Here is a 25,962-nt window from a genome sequence, read left to right on the forward strand (position 1 = left end):
AGGGAGGGGGCTTTAAACGCTTACATCATACACTCACAGACCTCTTGTCCATTATCGTGTGTCTTATCATCACTACTGACAGGCTGAGTCTGAGTCTCTGCAACCCAAAAGAGGAGGAGATATAAGGCTAGTGTTGCTAACACTTAGTTAAGGGGAGAACATGTTGAGAGTGTTAACAGAAGCTTTGGGTGAAACTTGACATTAACGCTTATAGAAATACATTCTCTTGTGGAGAGACTGGCAAGCTGTAAGCTGTCCTCAGAAAGGCAGCTTGTTGGTAAAAGTGATAACAACTGAGAGGTGTGCTTGTTTTCTGTCTATAAATGAGAGCATTGTGGAGTTTGCTCAGATAAAGGCCTTTTGTGCTACTTTACTTCCTGGTCTGAGCATCACCTGTCACTTCTTATCCAGTGCTTTGACCCACGTCTGAGACTTGCACCTCCTTTGTGTGACCTGATGGGGGCAGTAGAGGCTGGCTGACAGGGTGGGCAGCTGCCCTCACATCTAACCGCAGCAGCCATGAGGCTTGGAAAGGCATCACACAACACGCTAGCCACTTGATACAGAGAGCATCTTTCTCTCGTCTCCTGAGCTGCCACTTGATAACTCTGCCTCCCAGAGAGCTTAGAGGAAGGAGGAGAGGAGGAGGAGGGCAAACCAGACAGGAGAGGGAGGATAATGACATGACATCAGTGTCATCGTTAACCAAATGGGGCCGTAAACAATGGAAGGACATATGCTGTTCAGTGAATTGCTGCTAGCACAAGGCACACCCATACAGGAACGTAAGCAAAGGAGCCCTGAAAGTTTGATGTCACATTCAGGGAAAAGAGAACTGATACATCGAGGAAGAATAGAGCATTCCCAAGAGGGAGGGGGGGTGCCTCCACAGGTATCAGTTACTGAAGCACCTCAAGCAGTAGGCAGAGGAAAAAAAGAGGATTTCAATTAGGAAGAGAGATGGGAACAGAGCAAAGAAGGGAGGGGGCAGATGAAAACAAAAGGCTCTAACAGCGACAGCAGTGGGAGGCTGATTATTCACGTTACATAGCGGAGAAGTACCTCCTAATGTTAGGTGTGTGGTAGGTCCCACAGATGAGCCCCACGTGATGGAAGTTTGTTTTCTTTCTCCAGCTCTTAAGAAGGGAAAATGAGCCGTTTAATCCCCCTGTACATTGCCAGGCCCTTTGCCCCAGGGGTGAAGAGCAGCAGAGAAGCAGAGAGTTCAGGACTGATGGTATTTAAGGGAAAAACACAAAAATACAAGTACCATCAAACCCAAAACCAAACCTCTACATGCCGTTTGTGTTAAAATAGTCTGAAGACATCACCTCACCCCCTGCCCACTGCTGACCCTGCCGCCTCTAGGCTGTGTGATACAAATAAACTCAGAGGGAGGAGTCGCTGTTGTCCTCGGAGTTCCCTGCCTGGCCATGATGGCCTGGTTTGGCCTGGCTCGGGTTCCTTCCTGGAGGAGACTGCTGGTCTGTCTGGCACATGGCCCACAAAAGGAAAACAATAACACTAAAAGCAGAGCCCTTTCAGAAGACCAGAATACACACAAGACAAATGTTTCTCTGGCTCTATCGTTCTGTATTTCTCCCGGTCTTTGGGTCACAAATGACTCACCCGCGAGTAAAAAGCCTCCAGTCAACTACAGCATGTGCTTATTTTGACTCATACTTCAAGAGAAGATCAATATTTGCACAGATCTATGGGAGGGAAAACAATAGTGATCTGGCCTCCACCAGCTCTGTCTGTTAATGGTCTGTTTACTGAGACAGACAGGATAATGGCCTGGGTGGGGGCTGGTGGGGAATCGGACAGTGGCGGCGCTCCACTCTGCTTCTCATCTCGTCTGTAACAAGGAGAGTAAGAACATGCTGTACAAGAGAAACTGAGGCAAGGTGGTGGCTGTGTGCTGTCAAAGACGATGAGGAATCCTGTTGACACAGATGGGTTTGCAAGTCAAATATATGGACCTGAACCTCCATACTTTTACTCAGCCTGAGCGCTCATTTTGCTATGCAAATTTTTAGATCTAGGAGCCGTGGCAGCAGTCAGGCTTTCAGATTTGAGTTATGGAAACACTTAAATGGTCAGAGAAGCTTTGCACTGATGTCTATAGTTACTTACTATGCTATATCTTGTAGCACAAAACAGAGGCATGTGCTATGAGTGTGTAGTGTGGAAGAATGGAGGATATCAGATTTCTGAGAAACGAAGTTCAGCTTTAGGTCTTGGTTATGGTGGCAAGCCCAAAGTATTTAAAGGAAAGCCCTTCTGTTATGCAAGAGCCAAATAAACTATTTCCCCTATGAATGGTAATATTTGGCAGTATCAAAGAATAAAAGAATAGAATTTAATTGGCTGAAGAAAGCAAAACATGCACGCTGAGACGCTATCTAATGGTAGTAAAAGTAGATCAAAGACTGTGGCTCTTGTAGGAGTTCATCTGAGGTCATGCTAACCGGCGCCTCACTCTCCAGCTCATAACTTAAGCATCAAAGCCACGTTTGTGTGAAACTGAGTGCGTGAGTGCATGACTATTTGAGGCCAAGAGTACCAGAGCAGCCTCTCCAAGGTGCCATCACTCTGCTCCCGTCAGTCTCAGCACTCTGACGTCCTGGTGCAGCACCTCAGCTCCCCCCTAGGTCAGCAACCTCTGATCCCCCCCCCCTTCGGCCCTTCCAGCCCCGTCAGGCCCATCAGATGGATACGCGCCCTGTGGGGATCAGAGGAATTGGGATACGTGGAAAAAACTATTCACGGCTGTTACTCAAGATTTCTCCAAAGCAGCTGATCTTTACATATTGAGTGAAAGAGAGGAATATCACAGCTGGCTTGCACTTTCATCAGAGTGAGAGTGGGAAAGCAAGGGTAGGAAAGAACGATTTGTATGCAATTTAAACTTCATATTCTCTCATTTAGTGATGGCAGAAATGGATTCAAGAGGACTCCATAGTCCATGTTTAGTGGTCCTGCACCCTCGCAGAGCCAAATCAAGGGTCACTGGTAGTGCTTTTGGCCATGAGCTGGAAAGATGGAGAGCTCAGAGCTGGAGGCAGGCCAAGAAAGCAGGGAGAGGCTAAAGAAGTCAACTGCCAGGAAGTTAGAGGGCTATGATGGCACCACTGACTTTTCTGAATATCTCCCCTCCCACCAAAGCACTTAACATGCAGAATGATTCAACACACAGACAAGCAAACTAACAGATACACACATCATTCACATAAAAACGCAGACGCCAAGGGATGTTTGGAAAGCTAGGGAACACCAGCAGGAGGAAAGCAGAGAGCCATTAACCCCTGGCTCTCAACCAGAACAGTGAGCAGTCATCCTTTAAGTAGATGTTAAAGGTAAAGTGTGTAAAATCGGGAACATTTTTGTTACATCTCACAGTCAGATACTAGGTAGTAATGCTTCCTTCTGGTATTAACTGTGGCCAACAGTTGCATTAAAAAAAAAAACAGTTACTGTTGTTTGGTCCCTTCATTGGTACTATAGAAATATGCAAGATACAAAAATCCAAGATTGCAGAGTTTGTGGAGGGGATCCTCCTTATGTATGAATAAAAGACTTATTCTCAGTTAATAAAAATAGCATAATTTTATATATTCAGGTGATTAAACATTAATGTATCACTTCTTTATGTCCGTATGTAAGTACTTCATGATAACAGAAAGACTAAGTCACTCTCAATGGAGACTTTAGGAAATTTAAGAGGGGTGAAAACTAGAATTGCACAACATGAAAAATATGCAACAACAAAATGTATTATTGCGTTAATGATACAGGTACATCTCAAAAAATTAGAATATCATGAAAAAGTTCAATATTTTTGTCACTCATTTCAGAAAGAAAAACCCATATATTATATAGACTCATGACACATAAAGCAAATTATTTCAAGCCTTTATTTCTTGAAATTTTGATGATTATGGCTTACAGATAATGAAAACCCAAAATTTAATGTCTCAGAAAATTAGAATTTTGTGAAAAAGTTCAATATTGGAAAGTCATGGTGTCACAACCTAATCAGCTAATTAACTCAAAACACCTGCAAAGGTTTCCTGAGCCTTTAAATGGTCTCTCATTTTGGGTCAGTAGGCTACACAATCATGGGGAAGACTGCAGACTTGATAGACGTCCAGAAGACAGTCATTGACACCCTCCACAAGGAGGGTAAGCCATAAAAGGTCATTGCTAAAGAAGCTGGTTGTTCACAGAGTGCTGTATGCTGCGCCAGCATAAGGGAGAACCGCAGCCTTGAGAGGATTGTAAAGCAAAATCCATTCAAGGATTTGGGGGAGCTTCACAAGGAGTGGATTGAGGCTGGAGTCAGCGCATCAAGAGCCACAATGCACAGACGTGGGCTATAAATGTGGCATTCCTCGTGTCAAGCCACTCCTGAACCAGAGACAATGTCAGAAGCGTCTCACGCTGTGGAGAAAAAGAACTGGACTGTTGCTCAGTGGTCCAAAGTCCTCTTTTTAGATGAAAGTAAATTTTGCATGTCATTTGGAAATCAAGGTCCTAGAGCCTGGAGGAAGAGTGGAGAGGCACAGAATCCACCTTGCTTTAAGTCCAGTGTAAAGTTTCCATAGTCAGTGATGATTTGGGCTGCCATGGTATCTGCTGGTGTTGGTCCACCTTGTTTTCTGAAGTCCACAGTAAACACAGCCATCTACCAGGAAATTTTAGAGCACTTTACGCTTCCTTCTGCTGACAAGCTTTATGGAGATGCTGATTTCATTTTCCAGCAGGACTTGGCACCTGCCCACACTGCCAAAGGTACCAAAAGCTGCTTCAATGACCATGGTGTTACTGTGCTTGACTGGCCAGCAAACTGGCCTGACCTGAACCCCAAAGAGAATCTATGGGGTATTGTTAAGAGGAAGATGAGAGACACCAGACCCAACAATGCATCAAAGCAACCTGGGCTTCCATTACACCTGAGCAGTGCCACAGGCTGATTGCCTCCATGCCACGCCCCATTGATGCAGTAATTCATGCAAAAGGAGGCCCAACCAAGTATTGAGTGCACAGAAATGAACATACTTTTCAGAAGCCTGACATTTCTGTTTAAAATATCCTGTTTTTACTGATCTTATGTAATATTTTAATTTTCTTAGACACAGAATTTTGGGTTTTCATTATCTGTAAGCCATAATCATCAACATTTCAAGAATTAAAGGCCTGAAATATTTCACTCTATGTGTAATGAGTCTATATAATGTATGGGTTTCACTTTCTGAAATGAGTGACAAAAATATTGAACTTTTTCATGATATTCTAATTTTTTGAGATGTACCGGTATAAGGGGCAAAACAAATATTAATGAGTTCATATTGCTATAACTCAGTTGTTTTGTACTAGGGATGCATTGGCTCAACATCTGGATCGGTGATATCGGCCCTTTTGACAGGAATCAGAAAATAATGTGGCTAACAACATATAGCAGATTTTTATTTGTTGTGTAGTATCAGTTTAATAATGACATCGAGCACACCTACTAGCTATTTTTTTTAATCAGACAGAAGATCTGACCTGTTTTTGCAGTCAAACATGCGAGAAAATGTTGGCATTTGGGAGTCTAAAACCAAAAGAGGTAATAAAACACTGGCATTGGTACTCGCAATCAGTTAAAATGTTATGTTAAACATCGGCATTGAGCCTGTACTTGTGTAATTTTTATATAGTGATAACAATAAAATGGCAATTAATTGTAGGGATGCACAATATTATCTGTAGATGCAAGTATCTACAGATATGAATATTTCTGTTGATGTCACCAACTGGTATTTTGGCTATAAAAATGCCTATATCAACTGCAAATATTGGCTGTACGAAAAAATAAATCAGTAGAGTTTTAGGCTGCACCAACAGACCTACTTCAGCTGAAGTCTGTCTCTATCATTATTCCTTACAATTTTTTTAAAGATTTAAAAGATTACTTTTAGGGGCTTTTTTGCCGTTTATTCGGAGAGGGCAGCTGAAGAGACAGGAAATATGGGGAGAGAAAGAGTTGAGGAAGACATGCACCGAACATGCGCCAAGGCCAGGAATCAATCCTGCAACCAGTGTGTCAAGGCCCACAGCCTCTGAATATGGGCGCCTGCTCTACCAACTACATTCCTCACACTTTTAAGTGTGTTTTGAGAACTGAAGTTGTTAAACAGTTCATCTCAAAGAGCTGAAGTTTTAGGTCTGAACTACATTTAAATATCAGCATCGAAATCGGCTAAAATTGTTTGCTAAATATCGGCATATCCGGTATCGGCAAAAGTTCAGTATTGTAAATCCCTAATCAATTGCCTAACCCAAATGAAAATGATGGATGCTCTGTTTTAAAAATGTCAGTCATGTGCTACTTCCTAAGTCCTAAGCAATCATCTAAAATTCATAATTTCATAATCCCTCCCCTCTAAATTATGAAATTATGAAATTCATAATTTCATAATTTAGAGAGGAGGGATTGTTTATTGGAGTATCTGAAAGGAGGGGTAGGAGGGGCTGATAGGGCATCTATAAAGGTTCTGTTATCTACACTGCTGATAATCTTTATTCGTCAAGATCAAAACCTAACAAGACTTGAAAAAACTACCCATCTGTTTTTAACCCATTGCCTGGTCACTGGTTGTCTGTTTTGGTTAAAGAAAGTGATCTGAGGACCACTTCCTCCGATACAGAAGCACATCCCCAAGAGAGGAGCTCCAGACTAAACACTCTGCTCTTTCAGCTGCTCTCCTTCACCCTACCAACAAGAGACGGATGCTTGACAAGCGCTCCCAACAGAAAACCTCATTTTTTCCACCAATTATGAAAAGCAATGCAGAAAGAAGGGGGTGGGGGAGGCAAAGCTTCATAATATTATACACACTGGCATTTTGCGAAGTACGTTGAGCAACCTCTGTCAGAGAGAGATGGGCTAATTTCAGGGCGAACAGTGCCAACACAAACAACTGTTCTGGCTAGCTTTCATTGTCAGCACTTGAGGTTTGAGTTGAATTTTTCAACGCTCCGCAGCCAATTTCTCTTTCCCCTTATCCCCCCCGAATATGATTTGTCCTTTTCCAAGATCCCAGTCAGTTTTTCAACGCCTACGCAGTTGGAGTAAAAATTTAAAAAAGGTTCAAAGTGTTCTTGTGAGAGAAAAGTCAGATCTAGATGCTCTTTTGAAAACATAAAAAAAATCGGATTAACATGTCTCTCTCAGGTCGTCAGCGCATGTCCTAATGAGCTCATGTACCTTAACACAGACCTGTTTATACTGTTATGCTGGCATGACTTCATTAGGACTGTGTATTTTGATGGAGGTCTGTTCAGGTTATGTCAGCAAGGAGAAGAGGCTGGAGTTAAAACAACTACTGCGTCTATTTCTGTGTGCTGGGATTCATATCACAGCCATGTCAATGTAAACATCATATGTTTCTGTTTGTGTCTCCAAAAAAGTATTTACTTCAACCTTGATTTTGTTTATTAAAGGCTTTTAGTGCTCTACATAAAAGCAAAGAGCCATGGCAGGACTTTGGGAGTCCTGGCTGTAATGTTACATTCATAGATGACTCATAATTCTTACGGCTCACGCATGGTTCTGGGTATGTGCCATTCAATGAGATGGACGGCGTAATATAGAAACCTCACACAGTCGGGGCCTTATCCTCTGTGGCATATCAAACGCACCTTTACACATCAGGGGAGGAGCATTTTGGAAATGTGAAGGGGGGCAGATGTTAAAGCTGAATGGGCACTCTTGGAGGCCCCTGTTGCCTGAACATGCAGCCTTTCCTCTGCTCCAGTATTGAGGCAGCTGTCTTTAATAGAAGAGCTCAGTTCAGCCCATATTTATTCAGGTACAGCTGACAGAGAGAGGGAGAGACAGTCAAAGAGGCGTGGCCCTTCTTTTTCCTGGCAGCCATGCAGCACTCCTGCGGTTTTTTGGGGGGCAAAGGGACAAGGCGAAAAAGACACAGACATCGAGACAGAAAGAGAAGGAGAGCAGTCCACTGAAATAGAAATGTATGGCTCCGCTCAGTCCTGTGTTGACTGGACATCATGTGCAAGAGTCAGGCCCCAGGGGCCCCAGGGCCACCAGGGAGGGGAATGTGTGAGCTCAACTCTCCAGTCTCACTTGATGGCTGTGTCCAAGACAAATCACCAGCGGTGCTGCTGTCACCATGGGCCTTGACCAAGACAAACAGCCATGTTTTAAAATAAGTACCGGCCCCCTCATAGCCCCTTTCACCTCATCCACACTCAGGCACATCCATATCTCCTAACACTTTAGAGCATATTCCCTTCACAGGTCATAGGACTGGAGCTGCAGTCCAACGTTCGACACAGGGGACTCACTTTTCACCCTCTCAACGCTGTCTGCCTTCTTTCTGCTCTGCACACACACTGTGAATTTTTACCACATCACACAAACACCATAGTAGCTGAACTGCTAGGACTGCAATAACAGAGGTGAGAGTGAGTGTGTATGACACAAAATGTACAGCACGTTTAAGGGACACCGTCTGTGAGCGTGTGTGTGTGTGCATTTTGATCGTCTATGTATATCTGAGCTTGCATGCACAAAACCTCAAACTTAGCTAAATTGCAAACTGCCAACTGTGCAGAAGTGTCAGCACTATTCCTTGTTTTTACTTAACAGCACATTGCATCTTGGGAGTTGTGGTCTGTCTGAAGGGGCCTCTCTGTGTCGCTGCCTGCGGCCTGCTGCAGTGGGACTGTTGTTCCTAACTGAAGTGAGCCTCATTTATCTCTGTAGCAGAGCCCTTCCTCTCCAGCGTCGGTCCTCCTGGACCCCTGAACTGCTGACACCACCCCCCTCCTTTCTCCCCTCCTCTGAGCTCCAGCATGCGGCAGAAATTGTGAGATGTGTTTCATCTGCATATTGATCAGCCTGGCCAAAAGAAGTAGGACCTCAGCACTTCACTGAATACATAATGTAAATAAGTATCAGTTATTCTGCTTAAACTCTCCTGCAATCCTTTCAGTAAAAAACATTTCACCTGTAGTAGGGGATTTTCCAGGTGATTAGGTGGACAGGATTGTGCAACAAAAGTCAATATGAACTTTTATCTGAAGATACAAGAAGAATAAACTAGAAAATACTTATCCTAAACATACTGACAATAAGTTCAAATCTGCACCTCTCAGCCAAATGAAAGTTATTGTCTGGGCGAAGCCATGCTCAGAGTCAGAGAGCTCACCCAAAAACAATCTGACCCCGTTTTGCTCCTATCACCCAATAAAAGCTGGCTGCTTTCAGTGTGTGGGCAGACTTCAGTGCCAGTCAGTTGTAGTGCAGATGGCTGGGCGCTGGCCTGTCTGATGGATAGCCTACATTCAGCAAGGACCGGACCAATGGCGTCGTGGATTGATTGGCCCAAAGGGGCCGTCGGGGAAAGCACTTCCTGTGTGTGTTAATGGACGCTCCTGCAGAGGCACTGTGGCGGCTTGTGGCAGAGCGATGGTTGTTACTAACTCTCTCCTTCCTTACCCTCCTCCTCCTTATTCGCTTTCACTCTCACGGATAATTAGAAAAGAGTCATCTGAGCTGAGCCAGGCTTTCCAAGCAATCTCTAACCATGAACCAGAAGTTGTACAGTAAATTACTGCAGCTATGCCGCACAATTTCCAATACTTCCTAGAAAAGAACTTTTGATTGAATTCATGGTAAATCCCTGGAAAGAACCTTGCTTATTTGCCTTTGAATTACAGGAAGACTAAGACTGTACAGAGCTGGTAAAGTTCAAGTTTTTTGTTTTACAGAGCTGCATATTATTCAAACAGTCATCAGTATTTGTTTTCATTTTTTTCTGACACCCTACATGACAGGTTGAAAACCATAATATCCCCCTCTATCTCTGATAAGTGTGGATGGGTAACATTGGTGTGCTTTTACCCAAGTCTGCCAAGCTGCTCAAGTTCAGGCACTGGGGGTCCACCGAGTTCAATCTGAAGGGGCTTGTAGTGGTACAGAACTTCCTCTATCCTGGGCACAGGCTGAAGTGACACCGTCTGACGCTGTAAAGAAAAACAGAGACAGCATGTAACCATGGACAATAATCTTTATTGTCTTATTAAAGTTTGCATAGTAACATGGGAAACTTTAGTGATGGAAAAGTTAGTGAGACAGAAATGGAACATAATAATTTGGAGGAGGCTTAATGTCAATCAAACTGCAGCATTTACAACCAACTGTTCTTAACTGACTAGTTTAGACATGGAGTTACGCCATTTTCGATTTCCCCTGGTACTGCTAGTGAGGTGGAGAAACAATAGACAATGATTTAGCTTTTTTAACCATTGAAAACTAACTGCTCCGGATGCTAATCGCAGAAATAGCTGTGGGTTTTGTTCATGAAATCATGAAGGAAAAGTTAATGTAAAAATAGAGAAGAGAGCAAACAAACAATGTAGAGAAAGTTGAACTTGGTAGACCAAAGTAAATGTGCAGGTGGCACAAGCTGATTCAGCTGTGATTTCTGACTGTTTCATCTGTTGCATGCCAGATGGATGTTTTTCACACATCCATCTGGAAAACCACTCACAGGCGATGTTTGGGAAAGGGCAGAGCCTTTGAAAAAAAAAAAAACTTGGAGGGTGACTGGATGAACGTTCTGTCACATCTTTTCAGGCCAATCAGAGCAACAAAACACATGACGTAGCTGCTAACAAACTGTGCCTGCGCCCCTACCAAAGGACTAAACTCCATAAAGAACTGCATAACGCAAACCATGGCAACTGTAGAAATATCAGTACATGACTTTTGTTAATTTTGAACAGAAAACAACTAACTGCTGTTCTTTGTTCTCCCTTTAATGAAGAAATGTCATCAAGTTCTGATAAAACTGATGCTTTAGTGGCATCCACGCTAAGCTCTTCCGCCATGCACCGGCCTCTTCTCGCTGCTTGCTTACGTCCCGACTCTGCGGTCCTCAAAAGTACTGCCCCTCAGCGCTGATTGGCCCTGTCACTTTCTAACCAGGCCCAAACGGTTCAGGTGGGAGCTTTGCAAGATGGATTCGCCAGTGAGAAACACAGAAACAGGCGTATACATCTGCTTTGCAAGGTTATCTGTTCCACAGATCAATCTAAAACGATTACTCTGAACGTCACCTAAAAGGTTCCCTATATTAGTAAAGTTAGAACTTGGTCCCCTACAACCATTATACAAAAATTCAGTCAAACAACTGCAGTTCCTAATTCCCCTGACCATAATGATGGAGAGGGAAACATGATACTTCTCAAGGACAGTGTAGAAATTTTCAACTTGGGGCTCTGCCATCAAAGGGGAATTTCCACACAGCATCAGAGCACTGGGCTTTCTCTAGTATTAAAGTAATAAGATTCAGAAGATGAGCCAAAGTCATGAAACAAACCTGGGATTAAAACGATGATGTCTAAACAAACAGACTTTTTAAGCAAGTAGCAGAGGAACTGAGAGACAAAAGAAAAGATAAAAAGATAAAGAAAGAAAGCAAATACAAGAGAAGCGGGGGTGTATAAACAACAGAGCACAGAGGGGAGCTGATGAAAACCAAACTAAACGAGTAACATGTGCCCCCCGGCCTCACACTGCCTGCCCTCACATAGGCTTTAGTCCTCACTAAAAGGAAAAAAAGCTACCGAAGCTGAGCTTGAAATTACTGCTGAACCAAAGATGCACATGGAGACACCAATGAGCTTTTTTATCCATTCACAAAATGGAAGTCACTCTAGTAAGCAGGCCAGCTCGTGGGATAACTAGAGAAAAAACTAACACACATCACCAAAATATTTCTTACGCTTTCTTTAATGATAGATCTGATTTACAAATAGTGTTTAAGCAGCAACTTTATTCCTGTCTCCTACTTCACAGTATGTATTCACATTGCAAAACAAAAATGCAAATACTGCTTAAGGAGATTTTTGCTTTTGCTTTTGTTTGTTTTTTTTTAACCAATATCACCTAGCCCTATTAGTGAGAATGACTTTCTTCTACCTTAACCAAGCAGGTCTAAACATGCTGCAAACAGAAATAGTTTACAAATGCAGCTGAAAAAGCTGCAGGGGCAGGAAGAGTGGAAGTTTATCCAACTTTATGGAGCGTTGCACTTTTCTACTTCTGCAAGAATAATGAGTATCTGTATTGATTGATATTTTTATATTCTTTTAAACCTGTAATAAAAGCCTATCCCAATTTAAGGCCCTGGCCCTTATACTAGTATGGTGTTGATGTATGTTTTGATAAATAAAGACCGGTCTCAACAAGAGGCCTCTTTGCATTTAGTGTTGATATAGTTGGCAGATTAAATATAAGAAGGAAAAACAGAAAGACACCAAAAATAAGATAAGATGAACTTCAACATTTGCCTATGAAACACAGACTGCTGCCAGTACATGTAACAGTGTATGACAGTAGCTCTAAGATCAGCTGAGATTCATATTTGCATCAGTAGAATATGTGTATGGCCTCTCAGTGTCCCCTGTATGAAGACCTCTATAAAAACTAAAGACATATAAATTTCTGTGAACACCAGGAGAGATGAGTATTACCCTGCTGCTTGTGCTGGCTTTAGAGCAGAGGTGGAGGAAGAAGTGCACGACTGCTGTGCTCTAATAAGAGTAAAGTTACTCTGGTTAAAATTTACTTAAGTAAAAGTAAAATTACTGATCTATACATTTACTCAAGTTAAATTAAAAAGTACTTTAGGTACCGAGTACCGAACAACTAATGAGGAGTTGTACACTAAAATATGATCTTTGCTAATTGGCAAGAACAACAAAAAAACAGATCTCCAACCAGGCTGTTGAGTTACTCAGTTACTCTTGAAAATCTGGGGCAAGGTGGGTCTCCTCTAACAAGAACAAAGTAGACAGTCAGCGCCATAGCAAGGCAATGCATACTGATGAAGAATACACACTAGGTACTCTTTAGGAACACTTAAAGTCACTCAGTCACTCTAACTCAGCGGATAACGTCACTCATGGTGCAAGTGACTGAATGAGCAAACTAACACTGGTGGATCAACACTCAAATAACTTCAGCACTGGAGGCCATTTTACTCAGAAATAATACTTTGGGAGTTTAAACCAACTCTGAAATGTTTAACCCTGCGATATCAACACTACAGTTTTTATTGTGTACAACAGTTGTTTTGGGATGTGATGTCGTATCATCGTCTCTCTATGTGCTACTGTGTAGTCAGTAGAGGTAGAAAAAGAACAATAGTAATTATACTCGAGTAAAAGTACAGGTACTCTGGTTAAAACTTGTGTAAATAGAAAGGAAAGTACTGATTTCAAAATGTGTTTTAAAAAGTACAAGTATCCCAAAACACTACTCAATTACAGTATCTGAGTAAATGTATTGTTACTTTCAACTCCTGCTTTTGAGATGGAAATACATGTTATGATAATGAAAACAAGTGTTATTTCTAGGGATGTATGATACTGGATCATGAACCTGGTGGAGTTCAACCAGAATCTCACTTGTGCTAACAAATGTAAAAACAAAAGCAGAAAATCTAGTCCACAACCTCTTTTGACAAAAAATAATGAAAACAGCTACAAAATTTAAGACCTTATGGTCTTCCATTTAAGTATTTTTAATAAATTATTGTGCTCAAGGACAGATTGTATTGTAGCCTTTGTCCTTTTTTGGATGTCCATCATCGAAATAATTTAGGGTTACATTTTTCTTTTTAAATACAAAACACAAGGCACCCTGTTCTCCATGGTTTTCAGTCAACCTTTAACCCAAAGGTGCCAGCAATCCCCTCTCCTGTCCCATCCATTCATTCAACACAGTGGAGCCCCACCACAGGCTAATGAAACCCAGACCGACCCACCCAAACCCAGTCACTCTCCCTCACTTTCACACTTCTTCAGTCCCTCCATCCATCTTCCTTCAGACTTTCAGCAGTGTTTTACTCCTCTGCTGTGCCAATCAAAGACACGCACAGGGATGAATAGGTGGAGGGAGGAACAGAGGAAGAAAAGTCTACAGCTGTGGAGTTATAAAGACAGAGACCAGCAAATTGGGAGTTGCAGATAACTAAAGTGCAGTAAATCAGATTTTTAAGCGACAGACAGACGGAGCAGGGCCAACTCCCGGTCTGGAGAAATTTCTGTTGCATTCCTCAGCTAGGGCACCTTGAAATCTGGCAGAGATTCATCATTATGAACAAAACCAGCATAAGACATGCATACAGAAAAACAGGCTGTGCCCTTCAGAACGTATTTACAAAAATATGTAAATAAACACTGTTGTACTTCAAGAAAGACAGCCTATTTGAAAGATTGTCTATCTAATGCAGAGCTGTGTCCAACACTGCTGAAACTTTCAATCATAAACTCATCACATCCTATTAAAAGCTTGTGTGAATTATGGTGCATGAATGTTGTTTTCCAAATGCTCTGGTGGAAGAAAGAAACAGGGAGGGGAAGAGGACCGAGCAGAGCAGACATGGCTGAGGAACCAGGGGCCACTGGAACAACACGACTGAAAAGAGCCAACACAAACATCTGCTTTAAACATCATAGAGGCCCTTCTTAGTACCTACACAACATTATGTGTGTCCTCATGGCACTTTCAAGTTTGTGTATATCTGGTATTTAAGACTCCCATAATACCCCTGTGACACCTAAATTAAACTCTTGGGGCTGTCAATCTTAATAAAACCGCAGGGGAGGACGATTTGAAGAAATCACCATTGCGCCAGAGGGAGTAGTTGTCCTTCTCTTGGTCTTGTGAACCTCCTTAACCTGCCTCAGACCCAGATAGTGTAATAGTGATCTCGTAATACCAGCTCCGATTTCTGGGAGGGGAACTGTTTGAAAAGGTCAAGTAAAAGCCGCCACTGGTGCCTATCCTCGTGTTGGTGAAGGGGACAGGTGTGCTGGCGTGAAAAACTGTTAAGTACTACACGCCTCTCAGAAGAGGGTTGAATTCAGCTTGTGATGTGCCGTCACCTTACCCCCTTTTCACTTCGCTGTTCATCTGGGAAAGCAACAGGGTTAACCCATCTGACAGAGGACAGGGATGTGGCAGGCATTCGTGTGACTTTTATGGGACAGGGGTCTCATAAAAGTCATTTTAAGGTTTGAGAGGTCTGCCCTCGAGTAACAGCACTGAGCGTACCAAAGCCTACATTAACATCAAGATGATGGATGGGGTGTTTGTCAGAGGTGCACCTACATGCTTGAAAAGCCAAATTTTTTGCAGTCTCACTTTTACGGATGTTTTAAGTAAGACTTATTTAATTTGTACCTATCAATAAGCTCCAATACTGTGCTATGTTTAAAAAATGCTTTATCATTCCTAATTATACATTTCAAGATGCAAAGTTATAAGTCAAAAGTTCACAACTGTTAAAAACCTCATTATCTTCTAAATCATGGGTCGCCACTAAGAAAGTCACCATAAACACATGCCAAATGCATAAACACATTAACCAAACATCAGCACCCTAAAGGCCCCCCATTTCTCCACAGCTCAGCAGGACACATCAAGGTCACTGAAACATCGACCTCGCCATCAGACCCTTCCCACAGCATCTACAGAAACGCACACAAAACCACATTGCAATTGGCTCCTGGGAGTTTGGAGTCACATCCCCTTCCCACTGAGCTCCAAAGCCAGTGAAGCCCTCATCATTAATGCACAGGGTGATAATGAGGACATTGAAAAAGGAACGGTGGACAGTGTTGTATTGGGGATAAAAGTTAATAAGCCTTGTTAGGCATCAGCCTCTTGCCATCTCATGCTCAGCACTGACTTCCACCTTCTGCCCTGGCACTGCAGGCGCTTCTGTACAGATAAAGAGCTTTGGGCTTCCCACTGGCCCACTGAGCAGCAAGTAGCAAGTGTAAAAGCTGCTGCCTGCACGGTGCCTCCCCATCGCCTTACAAGTTTAAATATAACTGCCTGACCAGAGGCAGCTGCCCCGGCGCAAAGCCCCTAAAGCTGACAACTCCTTTTTTTCCGCTGGGCCGGGCCAGCCTGCCCCCACGGGCAAGGGTTGCCGAGGCCAACCTAAACAGGGGCAAAGCCTGGGGCAGGGGCAGAGGTGTGAATAGCCACATGTGCTTGTGCCAATCAGGGCTGACAGTTCTCTTTACCCTCAGAGCTGACCCCCATCTCCCAGAGCCCCTGCAGCTACCAACCTACATGCCACCAACTTACGAAATCAAAAGGGAAAGACAAGACGGCTATGCTTTCTGTTAGGGCTGGGCAATTAATCAAAATTTAGATTAAACTGCATTATGGCCTGCTGCAATTTTCAAATCACAGAAGGTGCAATATTTCTATAACTTTTTTGCAGCAGAGATGTTATGCCTACACATCATGCAATCATTGAAGTGTCATTTTTTTCTCTGTTTACAAAAATCCTACTTTCCTCATTTTTGCACATTTTTCTTAATTAGAATGAGAATGACATAAAAAAAAACGATCACTCTCTTCAATACAACAATTCATCCTGAGTTTGCATTACAAGTCAAAATAATATTTTTCAAACTTGCGCAGCCCTAGTTTAATCTATCTAATATTGTGTTGGATATAATGTAGAACAATTAATGCTTGTGTAAGTAAAAGTGAGTTCTGATCAATCATTTTTAACGTATTTGAGGTAGTCTGGGAATCCAAAAACTGAATGGATTTTACAGTGTCTAGCAGTTTGTGGCTTAAACTGAAATGTTTTATCTCTAAGCGATAACTACATAAGCATCAGATTACTCCTGATGTGAAAAACACTATGTCACTAGCGTGGCTTGCATACTGCCTGCTTTTGCTTTCGCTTTCCAAATTGACTTTTTTCCTGTACACAATAAAGCATGCTCAAATATGACTGTTCAATACTATCAGGGCTACGAATGGAAGCCACAACACTTCCCATGCTGAAAATCAGACCCTCTCAAGTAAAAAATCTACATATTTGTAGAATCATTAAGCAAGCCTCAGCTCTTACACAACGATGACTTTCTAGTGAATGCTTGTGATGTTAAAAAGGTAAATACTTTAACTTGTTTGCATAAATCTAACACATATCTATCTTTTGTCTCAGGAGTGTGAATGGAGGAAATAACACAGAATTGAGTGAAGAGTGAGTGGGGGTTGGGGGAGAGAGTAAAGATGACTTTCCAGGCAAAACAGGTTTGTCAAGTCTGCCGCAGGAGAGCAGCGCTTGACAAGTACGTCTACCAAGCAGAGGTCACTGTAGAGGACATCTAAACGGATAAAAACTCAACCACAGCAATCAAGCTCACAGCACGAATGGGTGTATTTGTGTTTTTCTTTTCTATGGCATTCAAATTCCTCTCCCTTAGTGCTGAATAGAATAAAGCCAGAGAACATGGGGTCAATTTCAGACAGCTACACATCTATGTTTAGGGATAAACTTTCCACCCATGTGTGTTTGTGTGAGTTGGACTTTGTTTATGCGAATGTCCTGCTTTCATTCAGTGCCCATGCTGGCCATGTCAGGTATGCCAGCTGCTCTGCTGCCTGAGAGGAGTGGATTGGGCCCCAGCAGCACTGGAACCTGGGACCTTTCATATAAGATGGCGCTGAAAGCTGCTCCAAGGTGGAGAGATTCCCCATCGGTCAACTGCTTTCAGGAATGGGAGATTGCAGCAGCTGAGGACAAACACCGACCTCAAAAACACTCACAAACAGAGCCATCAGGCTTTAATACCATTTTGGAAAAAAAAAGAAAACATATATGACTCATGCAGTGGTTAAACAAAAAGTACTTTATATGTTAATTACCCTCATCCAGAGTCCATGTTTTGCTCTGAGCAGGTGTCAAACCTGATGACTACACATGGTGACTCTTGTCATCACACTTGGCACATCAACTGCTCTTCTGTGTCACACAACAACAAGCAACCTGTTTAAACAGCGAATAGTTGCCTCCCTCCCACATGGAGAGTCTCTTTTGATATCGGCAGACTTCTATTTTAGAAAGACACTTTATTCTTCAAAGGATGTTTACTCAGACTGGCGGAGGGGAGTGTCGTTAATGTGTGTGCGTGCACGCACTCGCACATGGGTATGTGTGTGTCTTGGTTCAATAGAGTGCCTACAAAGTGAGGGATTAGTGAGTGTTTTCCAGACCATTCCTCAGGCAAGACCAGGCACATCCCATCACACATCACACCTGGACTGACATTACTTTCCCCCCAAGATTGTCAAACTTCCTCAAGCATCCAATTGACAACAAGTGAACACACAAGCAGATTAACCAGAATCCGGGTGGTTGGAAAGCCCTGATATCACTCCTGGAAAATCACTCGAACAAAGACAAGTGCCAGGATGGCTGGAATGTCTCCTCGCATGTTCCCAGGAAACACCATGACACAACTTGATGAAACCTTAGATCACTCTTTAAATAAAGGCCAGAGTCATTAGGGAAGTTGAGGAAGAGTCAGCTTCCTCACGCTCCATGGATTACCAGGCTCAGAGACATGCAGATTTGTCATTCCACAAGTGACCGCTCACCTTGGCCTGGGTTAAAAGCAGCTTCCTGAAAGTGCTGGTGGAGCAGGGTGGTGGGGAAGAGTTAGGGGCACTGTGTATTTATTATTCTGTCACAACTGAACTTGGACATCAGAAAAGCACAGGATCATGAACGGTCTCCTCTCCATTTGACAGTGTCACAAATGAAAAAGATGCATTTGTATACAAACTTGCGTTTTCAATAACAGCGGTTCTGATCATCTAACATTATTTTCATTAAATGAAAAAATTGGTTTTGTTCTGTGTTTTTTTCAGGGGGTTTGTTTGTGAAAAATGTCCCCTTCATTTTCACAGGGCCTGAGGTGACATTTTCAAATTGCTTTTTTATCTAGGTCTCATAAAAAGAATTGCAACTAAATTTGCAATGAAAAGCAACAACAGCTATCTAATAAATAAACTTATCATAATTTTTTTTTATTATTTTCTGTTGAACAATTGATAATTAAAAGAATAAACAATTCAGAACTCTTTGATATTCTTGTCACTAAAAAAAAGAACAAACCCATTTTTAGCAATGTCAAAAGCAAAAGGTTTAAATGGAGCCCAGTTCTAAAAAATGTATTTTTACATTCAGGCCCATCCATTTCTCCAGAAGAAAAAGTGAACCCAGCATGGAACAAGGGACCACAAACAAGCAGATAAATGAATTCCAGCAATCTGCAGGAATCCACCACTCTGCGCTGAAACACCACCAAGTCAAACAGAAGTCATTCTTATGGACTCTGAAGTGGAGGGAAATCCAAACCCACACGTTCCCTTGACTCAAGTCTTTCAGTCCAACATACAGCAGATGCATGGTGGGAGCTATGCTCCACCAACAGGAGCTCAGGGACAGGAGGATGAAGAGAAAAGGGAAGAAAGAAGTGAGGAAAAACAGCCAGTGAAGAAGCCAAGAGAAACAAAATCGTGCTGTTTCTCTCTCCATCAGCAAGTTTAACTTCATGCGGCACATCGAGGGGGTGAGAGTCCACATTCTCACTTTGGATCCATTCAGTGCTTTTTCACTACTGACAGATGAGCCAGTCATCTCTGAGGTTAAAGAGTGAATTTACACTTTGCCAAGTTTCTAATGATCATGTCATTAGGTTTTTTAATGAAGACTTTTCATAAACTAGGCATGTGTAAAACAGACTGAAAACAGGCAAAAAAGGGCTAAGTGTTGGCAGACCTGAGTATGTTAAAAGCTCACTTCGGTTTGGGTCTAGGTGAGTCCTAAGCACATATCTCTCCCACGCACCATTGAACTGTGGGAAGACAAGCGTGCCTCATGAGGGCTGCAGTGGGGGGAGGACGTGAGGGTGATGACACAGCTTATCTCCATCACAGTAAAATGAAAATAAACTACTGAAAACCTGAAAAACAGCAAAAGAGATGGTCTCTTCAGGCACGGTGAGCACAAAGCTGTGAGCCCCCATACTCTGTGGGTCCCAGTGTTCGCGTTGAAGGAATGTGATGACATGACTGAGGGTTTGAAGGTCTGTTCCCACACCAAAGAAGAACCAGACAGAGAGGAACATCCTCCCTTTGATGGTCTGGAAGCAATACACACAAAGTTAGGATTAAACCATACCAGGACATTTACCAATGAGGCCCCTTTCACAAGGAAAAAAAGAGGAAACAACCATACCATCTCTACCTGCATGGACTCATACTGTTTCATCAAACAGTTATGCTTTTCTTATCTCTGGTAAGCTCTCCACTTTTACTATAATTCACCTGGTTTTACTTGACAGCAAGAGAGGCAATGCTGGCTATTGCAGGCTGATGAAAAGAAAGCCTGATAAGCCTCCATGATATCTACTCTAATTAAGCTTAATAGACAGTGATGTGTTGTCTTGCCAGGCGATGACCAAAACCTCTAGAAAGAGAAAGCAGCCTTTTGCTGTGAGACTTGACTAAATGCTATTTATCTCAAATTCAATATTGCCCACAGCAACTCAGAACTTGAAAGCTCCTAGTGGTGCAACCTTGGAGTGTCAAGTGAGGCAGAACTAGGCCTGGGCGATATGGCCTAAAAATCATATCGCGGTATTTTTCTTGCCTTTGACGATACAGTATTATATCACGGTATTACAAAATTAAAAAGAGATAATGCTTTTTAATCTAAATTCAAGTGTTATTAACCCCCTTCTGCCCTTAAAACAAGCCTTTGATGGCATACTCAATTTATCTCTAAGTATGGGAACACAGAAAGCATGTTTTATTTTTTTAAGTCTCTCTAGGTTTACTTCTGTCTAACTGCTCTCCAAGTTTCATATTTCATCTCTAACCTGATGAGGTGTGTTAAGCTGCTAATGACTTGAACACGTTTCCTAGTGAAGGCGTTCACAATAAAAGCGTTTCAGAAAAATAACAGCCGCAGACTTTTGAAGACCTTGACGGAAGTATTGTGTTTAGCATTGCGTTATCTTAGCTTTGGCTGCGGTTCAGAGAATACGGCTAGTTTACAGCAGCTTTTCTGGCCTCATTTAACATCGCAGCCTGGATCTTTGACTCACTGTGGACTTCGAAAATAAAGTCGCAAGTTAAAAAAGACTTAAATGGTTGTTTATGCCGTTGTAAGAGGGAGCGCTGCAGCCCTGGCCTCTGCAACCAGCCAAAGCAGCACTTCGTTTGTGTCCATGTGCCTGCATTCACCCCAAACAGCACACTGACTTAGCTGCGGTACAGCCGTCAGACTTTGAGAGGAAAAAACCTGTGTTTCTGCCTGCTAACTCACACTAAGGCAGATACGATAACGTCCATAAAAAGCATTATTGTGATTGGTCGATAGAGTCCAAATCTCTACCGTAGGCCAAATTTATATCATTTATACTGCGCAACCCTAGGCAGAACTACCTTTAAACTTATTCAGACATACACTCACTGGTCACTTTATTAGGTACACCTTGCTAGTACCATGTTGGAGCCCCTTTTGCCATCAGAACTGCCTTAATTCTTCATAGCACAGTTTCAACAAGATTTTGGAAACATTCCACAGAGATTTTGCTCCATACTGACATGATAGCATCACCCAGTTGCTACAGATTTGTCGGCTGAACATCCATAATATTAATCTCCCGTTCCACCACATCCCAAAGGTGATATATTGGATTGAGATGTGATGACTGTGGAGGCCACTGGAATAAAGTGAACTCATTGTCATGTTCAAGACATCAGTCTGAGATTATTTGAGCTTTGTGACATGGTGCATTATCCTCCTCAGATGATGGGTACACTGTGGTCATAAAGGGATGGACATGGTCAGCAACAATACTCAGGAAGGCTGTGGTATTTAAACACTGTTCAGTTGGTACTAAGGAGCCCTGGGTATGCCAAGAAAATATCCCCCACACCATAACATCACCACCAGCAGCCTGAACTGCTGATACAAGGCAGGATAGCGCCATGCTTTCATGTTGTTCATGCCAAATTCTGACCCTACCATCTGAATGTCACAACTGAAATCAAGACTCATCAGATCAGACAACATTTTTCCAATCTTCTGTTGTCCAATTTTGCTGAGCACATGCAAACTGTAGCCTCAGTTTCCTGTTGTTAGCTGACAGGAGTGGCAGGTGTGTTCTTCTGCTGCTGTAGCTCTTCTGCTTCAAGGTTCGACATGTTGTGCGTTCAGAGATGGTATTCTGCATACCTTGGTTGTAACCAGTGGTTATTTGAGTTACTGCTGCCTTTCTATCATCTCTAAACCAATCTGTCTCTTCTTTTCTGACATCAACAAGGCATTTTTGTCCACACAACTACCGCTAACTGGATATTTGTCATTTTTCAAACCATTCTCTGTAAACCCTAAAGATGGTTGTGTGTGAAAATCCCAGCTGATCAGCAGTTTCTGAAATACTCAGACCAGTCCATCTGACACCAACAACCACACCATGTTCAAAGTCACTTCAATCCCCTTTCTTCTCCATTCTGATGCTCAGTTTGAACTTCAGCAAGTCGTCTTGACCACGTCTACATGCCTAAATACACTGAGTTGCTGCCATGTGATTGGCTGATTAGCTATTCGTGTTAGCAAGCAATTGAACAGGTGTATAAACCAGTGTACCAGTGCTTATACATATGCAAACATTGGGTTCAAAATCATAATATGGCAAGGGTCAATCTGAACATGAAATAAAATTCATAGTAATACCACAACAAGATACCTGTGTACTTGCCATCAAGGCCTTTTTTTCAAAGCTAGATAGGACTCTACTTCACTTCTTGGTCACTGGCAAGAGCTTCATTATGATGCTGCCTGCTCCGTGGATACCATTTCCAAATAATCTTTAAAGGCCTGGATGTTTTTTACATGATTCATTTAAAATGCGCTTTTGGAAATTACTACTTAGATTTGAGCAAGCTATAAAATAAATGCCTGAAAAAGGTCATGGTCCTCTTTGATTTTATTTTGCATAAAGGCCCCTTCTTGTCACTTTTGTCTGCTACAGTCGACAGAAAAATGCCCTGAATGGGTTTTTTGGTGGGCAAAGAATCCTAAAGAGCATCCAAACCTTAAAAAAATAGAACTAAGAAGACAAAGGGCTTAAAGCTGATAAAATGGGAAAAAAGTAGAATCCTAATGCTCTGATATTACTGATGGCCTAGTGGTTAGGTTGTGCCCAAATCTAAATAATGACAAAAGCCCAAATATCAAAAAGAGGTAACAAGTGTTGCTCTCACCATATGGATTCCAGTTGAAAATAGATTGGTGGGTTTGACCACCTGTTTCTGCTGCTCGATCTCAGTCTCCAGCTGGGCAGCACGGACTTTGTGTTGCGCCAGCAAGATGGTGGCAGGAATTTTAGATTGCTCCTGGAAAAACAAATGAGAATTTGATGATTTAATGAGAATGTAAATCAAGGTCAGTAACAGAATTAGCTGATTCTTGTACATGCTGAAGTCTTTTTTCTTTGTAACTCTTGTATGTTAGGTATGATGAAAAAAGCTCTATCCAACAAGACGGCCATCAGCACAAGGTGCTTTGCTTTCAGGCTAGCTGCCACATTATTGATGCAAGCCATATTAACAAAACTGTGGCACTGCAGGGGACGCTGCTTCAAGTGCACTGCGCCGCCTTCACCTCCATTAAACGCAAGGTCGGACGTTTCAATTTCTTCAGTGGAGTGTTGCCAAGCACAGAGGTCTAAGAACACAAGCCTCCTGTTCACTGAAACTGGAGGACACTTTGGATGGTGTAGACAGACGTGTTAGAACAGTCTGGGGAAGTCAGACAAACTAAAACCTCCATGACTAAAACCTTGCGATGGCATCATAGAAAATTTATATGAATAACACATACTTGGATTGGACAGTATGAGTAAATGACAGTTTCTCATTTTACAAAGATCTCGAGGTAAAAAAGTTCACAGTACATGAAAAAATGACAAGCAATGGAGGAAAAATGTGTAAATATATTGTTTATACTATCTAAGAATAATGATCCTAAAGTGTACTACAAGTCCTCAGCTGTGTCTTGTATCAGTCAGGAAGCTACTGCAGCAGCAAGGAATCTGAATGTATGTGAGCATGGAGAGCTACAGGGACATACAGATGTCAGCGCTCAGGATAGTTCCCTCAGGGGGGGTGGGAGCTGATCTCATCTGCCTACAGTCAACAGGCCCTGTGCCTTAAACAAACAAACACACAGCTTAGCCTGCTATCTGTCCTGGTCCTTCAGCAGCCCGCTCTACAGGAACAATCACTTCCAAAGCCTGCAGGTCAACACAATGGAGCCAGGAGGCTTTGGAATCACAGAATGAGAACAATGCAGCCTGCAGCACAATGACTGGTAATAAGCTCTTAATGATCTCACAGCCATGAACCCTCAGGCTCAGGGTGTGTGTGTGTGTGTTTATGTGTGTCAGACACGGCGCATCTGTCATAATGTGATGGCTTTTTGCTTCACCAGCCTGTAGACAAATGTAACATGTGTGCTCCTCACCAGTTCATCCAGCAGAGCCTGCTTGTTCTTCCTCTTGGCCTGTAGCTGCCTCTGCTCCTCCTGAAGCACCTCCAGTCTGCGCTGCTCATTGTCCCTCTGCTCCAGCAACAGCAGCTCCTCCAGCTCCTCCTGCTCTCGCGTCTGAGGAGCGCAGAAACAAGAACAGGGATGTTGCACAAAAAAATCACATAATTGAAGGGGAGCATGAATTTAATGCCATGTTGTGGCTGACTCAACTCTCTTCTTTCTCAAACAACAAGAGCAAGATAAAACTTTCCTCTGTTATTTTTCAAACAATAAAACAATGAGTAATAAAGGTATGATATGTAGACTTTTTGGACAGAAATGTCTACATTAATTTAAAAAATACTACTCCTGTTACATGGATTTTTAGACGAGCCAGAGATATTCTTAATTCTTGTCCTTGTAACAGTCCATGCCTTCTGCCATGAGGGACAAGACTTGTTTATCTTTTATGTGGAAATACTGGGTGTTATGCCTGCTACATAGGGAAGCATGAAATTCTACAAGAATTGTCCTCTTTGTTGTTTAATCTCACTCAATGTTTTGTGCTACTTACTTATAATGGACCAGAATTATTCTCTGCCATCAGCTGCATGCTCTGATGGTCATGCTCTCCATGTAACATGTAACTCCATCCTGAAGCCCCTTTAACAATGTGGCCCCACAAGATATTTCCAAGACATGTATAAGAGAAGTGCTGCTCAGCTCCATCCACCTCCACTGCTTACTTGTTAATTTGAATCAAGTTGTCTTTTCTACAACATGCACATAAGGTTTATTCACTAAAATGTAAATCACTGTTTTGTTGAATGGAAGAATTTCACGTAATGAGGAAGACAAGCTGTTAAAAATGGCCTTCCTGGTTAATGCTGGGCAATCTCAGAATGCTTTGTGACCAGTTTAAGCACAAACATGGAAGGCCACTCTTAACAGCTTTTTTTCCTCATTATGTGAATTTCATCCATAAAAAAAATTGGTGATGTACTGTTTAGTAGATACAGCTTCTGCAGTTCGGTTTTTATTAAGATAAGAGTCCTCAATTCAAAAGGAGAAGCAGCAGATTGGGCAGAGCTGAGCAGTGTCTCCAGTTGGTCATCTTCTGTTACTGTTTTGATTGAGACCCCCTACCGGTGGAATTTTACACACTATGCCTTGTATTAAAGTAATATGCATGTGTGGAAAAATACACTTGATACATACAAGTTTAGCCTTATTCCTCTGGATGATGTCTCTGTTCTCCCTCTGGTACTGCTCCATCCTCAGCTTGGTATTCTCTACATCAATGTTGTTTGTCAGGTTGAACACTGCACACAGGAGACAAAAACTAGGTTAAGGGGCCAGCACACTCAAAAGCTGAAGATGCCTCAGAAATCCCATCTGCCTGCACCTCTCTCACATCTGAATGAAAGGGTTGTTTCAAACCATTTCTATGACTTTATTCACTGGGTAAAGCAGAGGTAGGGAAGGAGTCCTGGCGTGATATTTTAAGTTCTGT

General features: G+C 42.4%; 1 protein-coding gene across 1 annotated transcript in view; it reads right to left on the reverse strand.

Moving 5' to 3' along the window:
* mnat1 (MNAT1 component of CDK activating kinase) overlaps window positions 1–25,962 on the reverse strand; it is a 50,217-nt gene that overhangs the window by 8,387 nt on the left and 15,868 nt on the right. The window contains exons 4-7 of the mRNA XM_041811894.1: window positions 25,668–25,771; window positions 24,444–24,584; window positions 23,183–23,314; window positions 9,917–10,038 (exon numbers count right to left, since the gene is read on the reverse strand). Of these exons, the coding sequence (XP_041667828.1) occupies window positions 9,917–10,038; window positions 23,183–23,314; window positions 24,444–24,584; window positions 25,668–25,771 (499 nt within the window). The remainder of the gene's footprint in view (window positions 1–9,916; window positions 10,039–23,182; window positions 23,315–24,443; window positions 24,585–25,667; window positions 25,772–25,962) is intronic.

The sequence above is a fragment of the Cheilinus undulatus genome, linkage group 18 (genome assembly GCF_018320785.1).
Source record: "Cheilinus undulatus linkage group 18, ASM1832078v1, whole genome shotgun sequence".
NCBI lineage: Eukaryota > Metazoa > Chordata > Actinopteri > Labriformes > Labridae > Cheilinus > Cheilinus undulatus.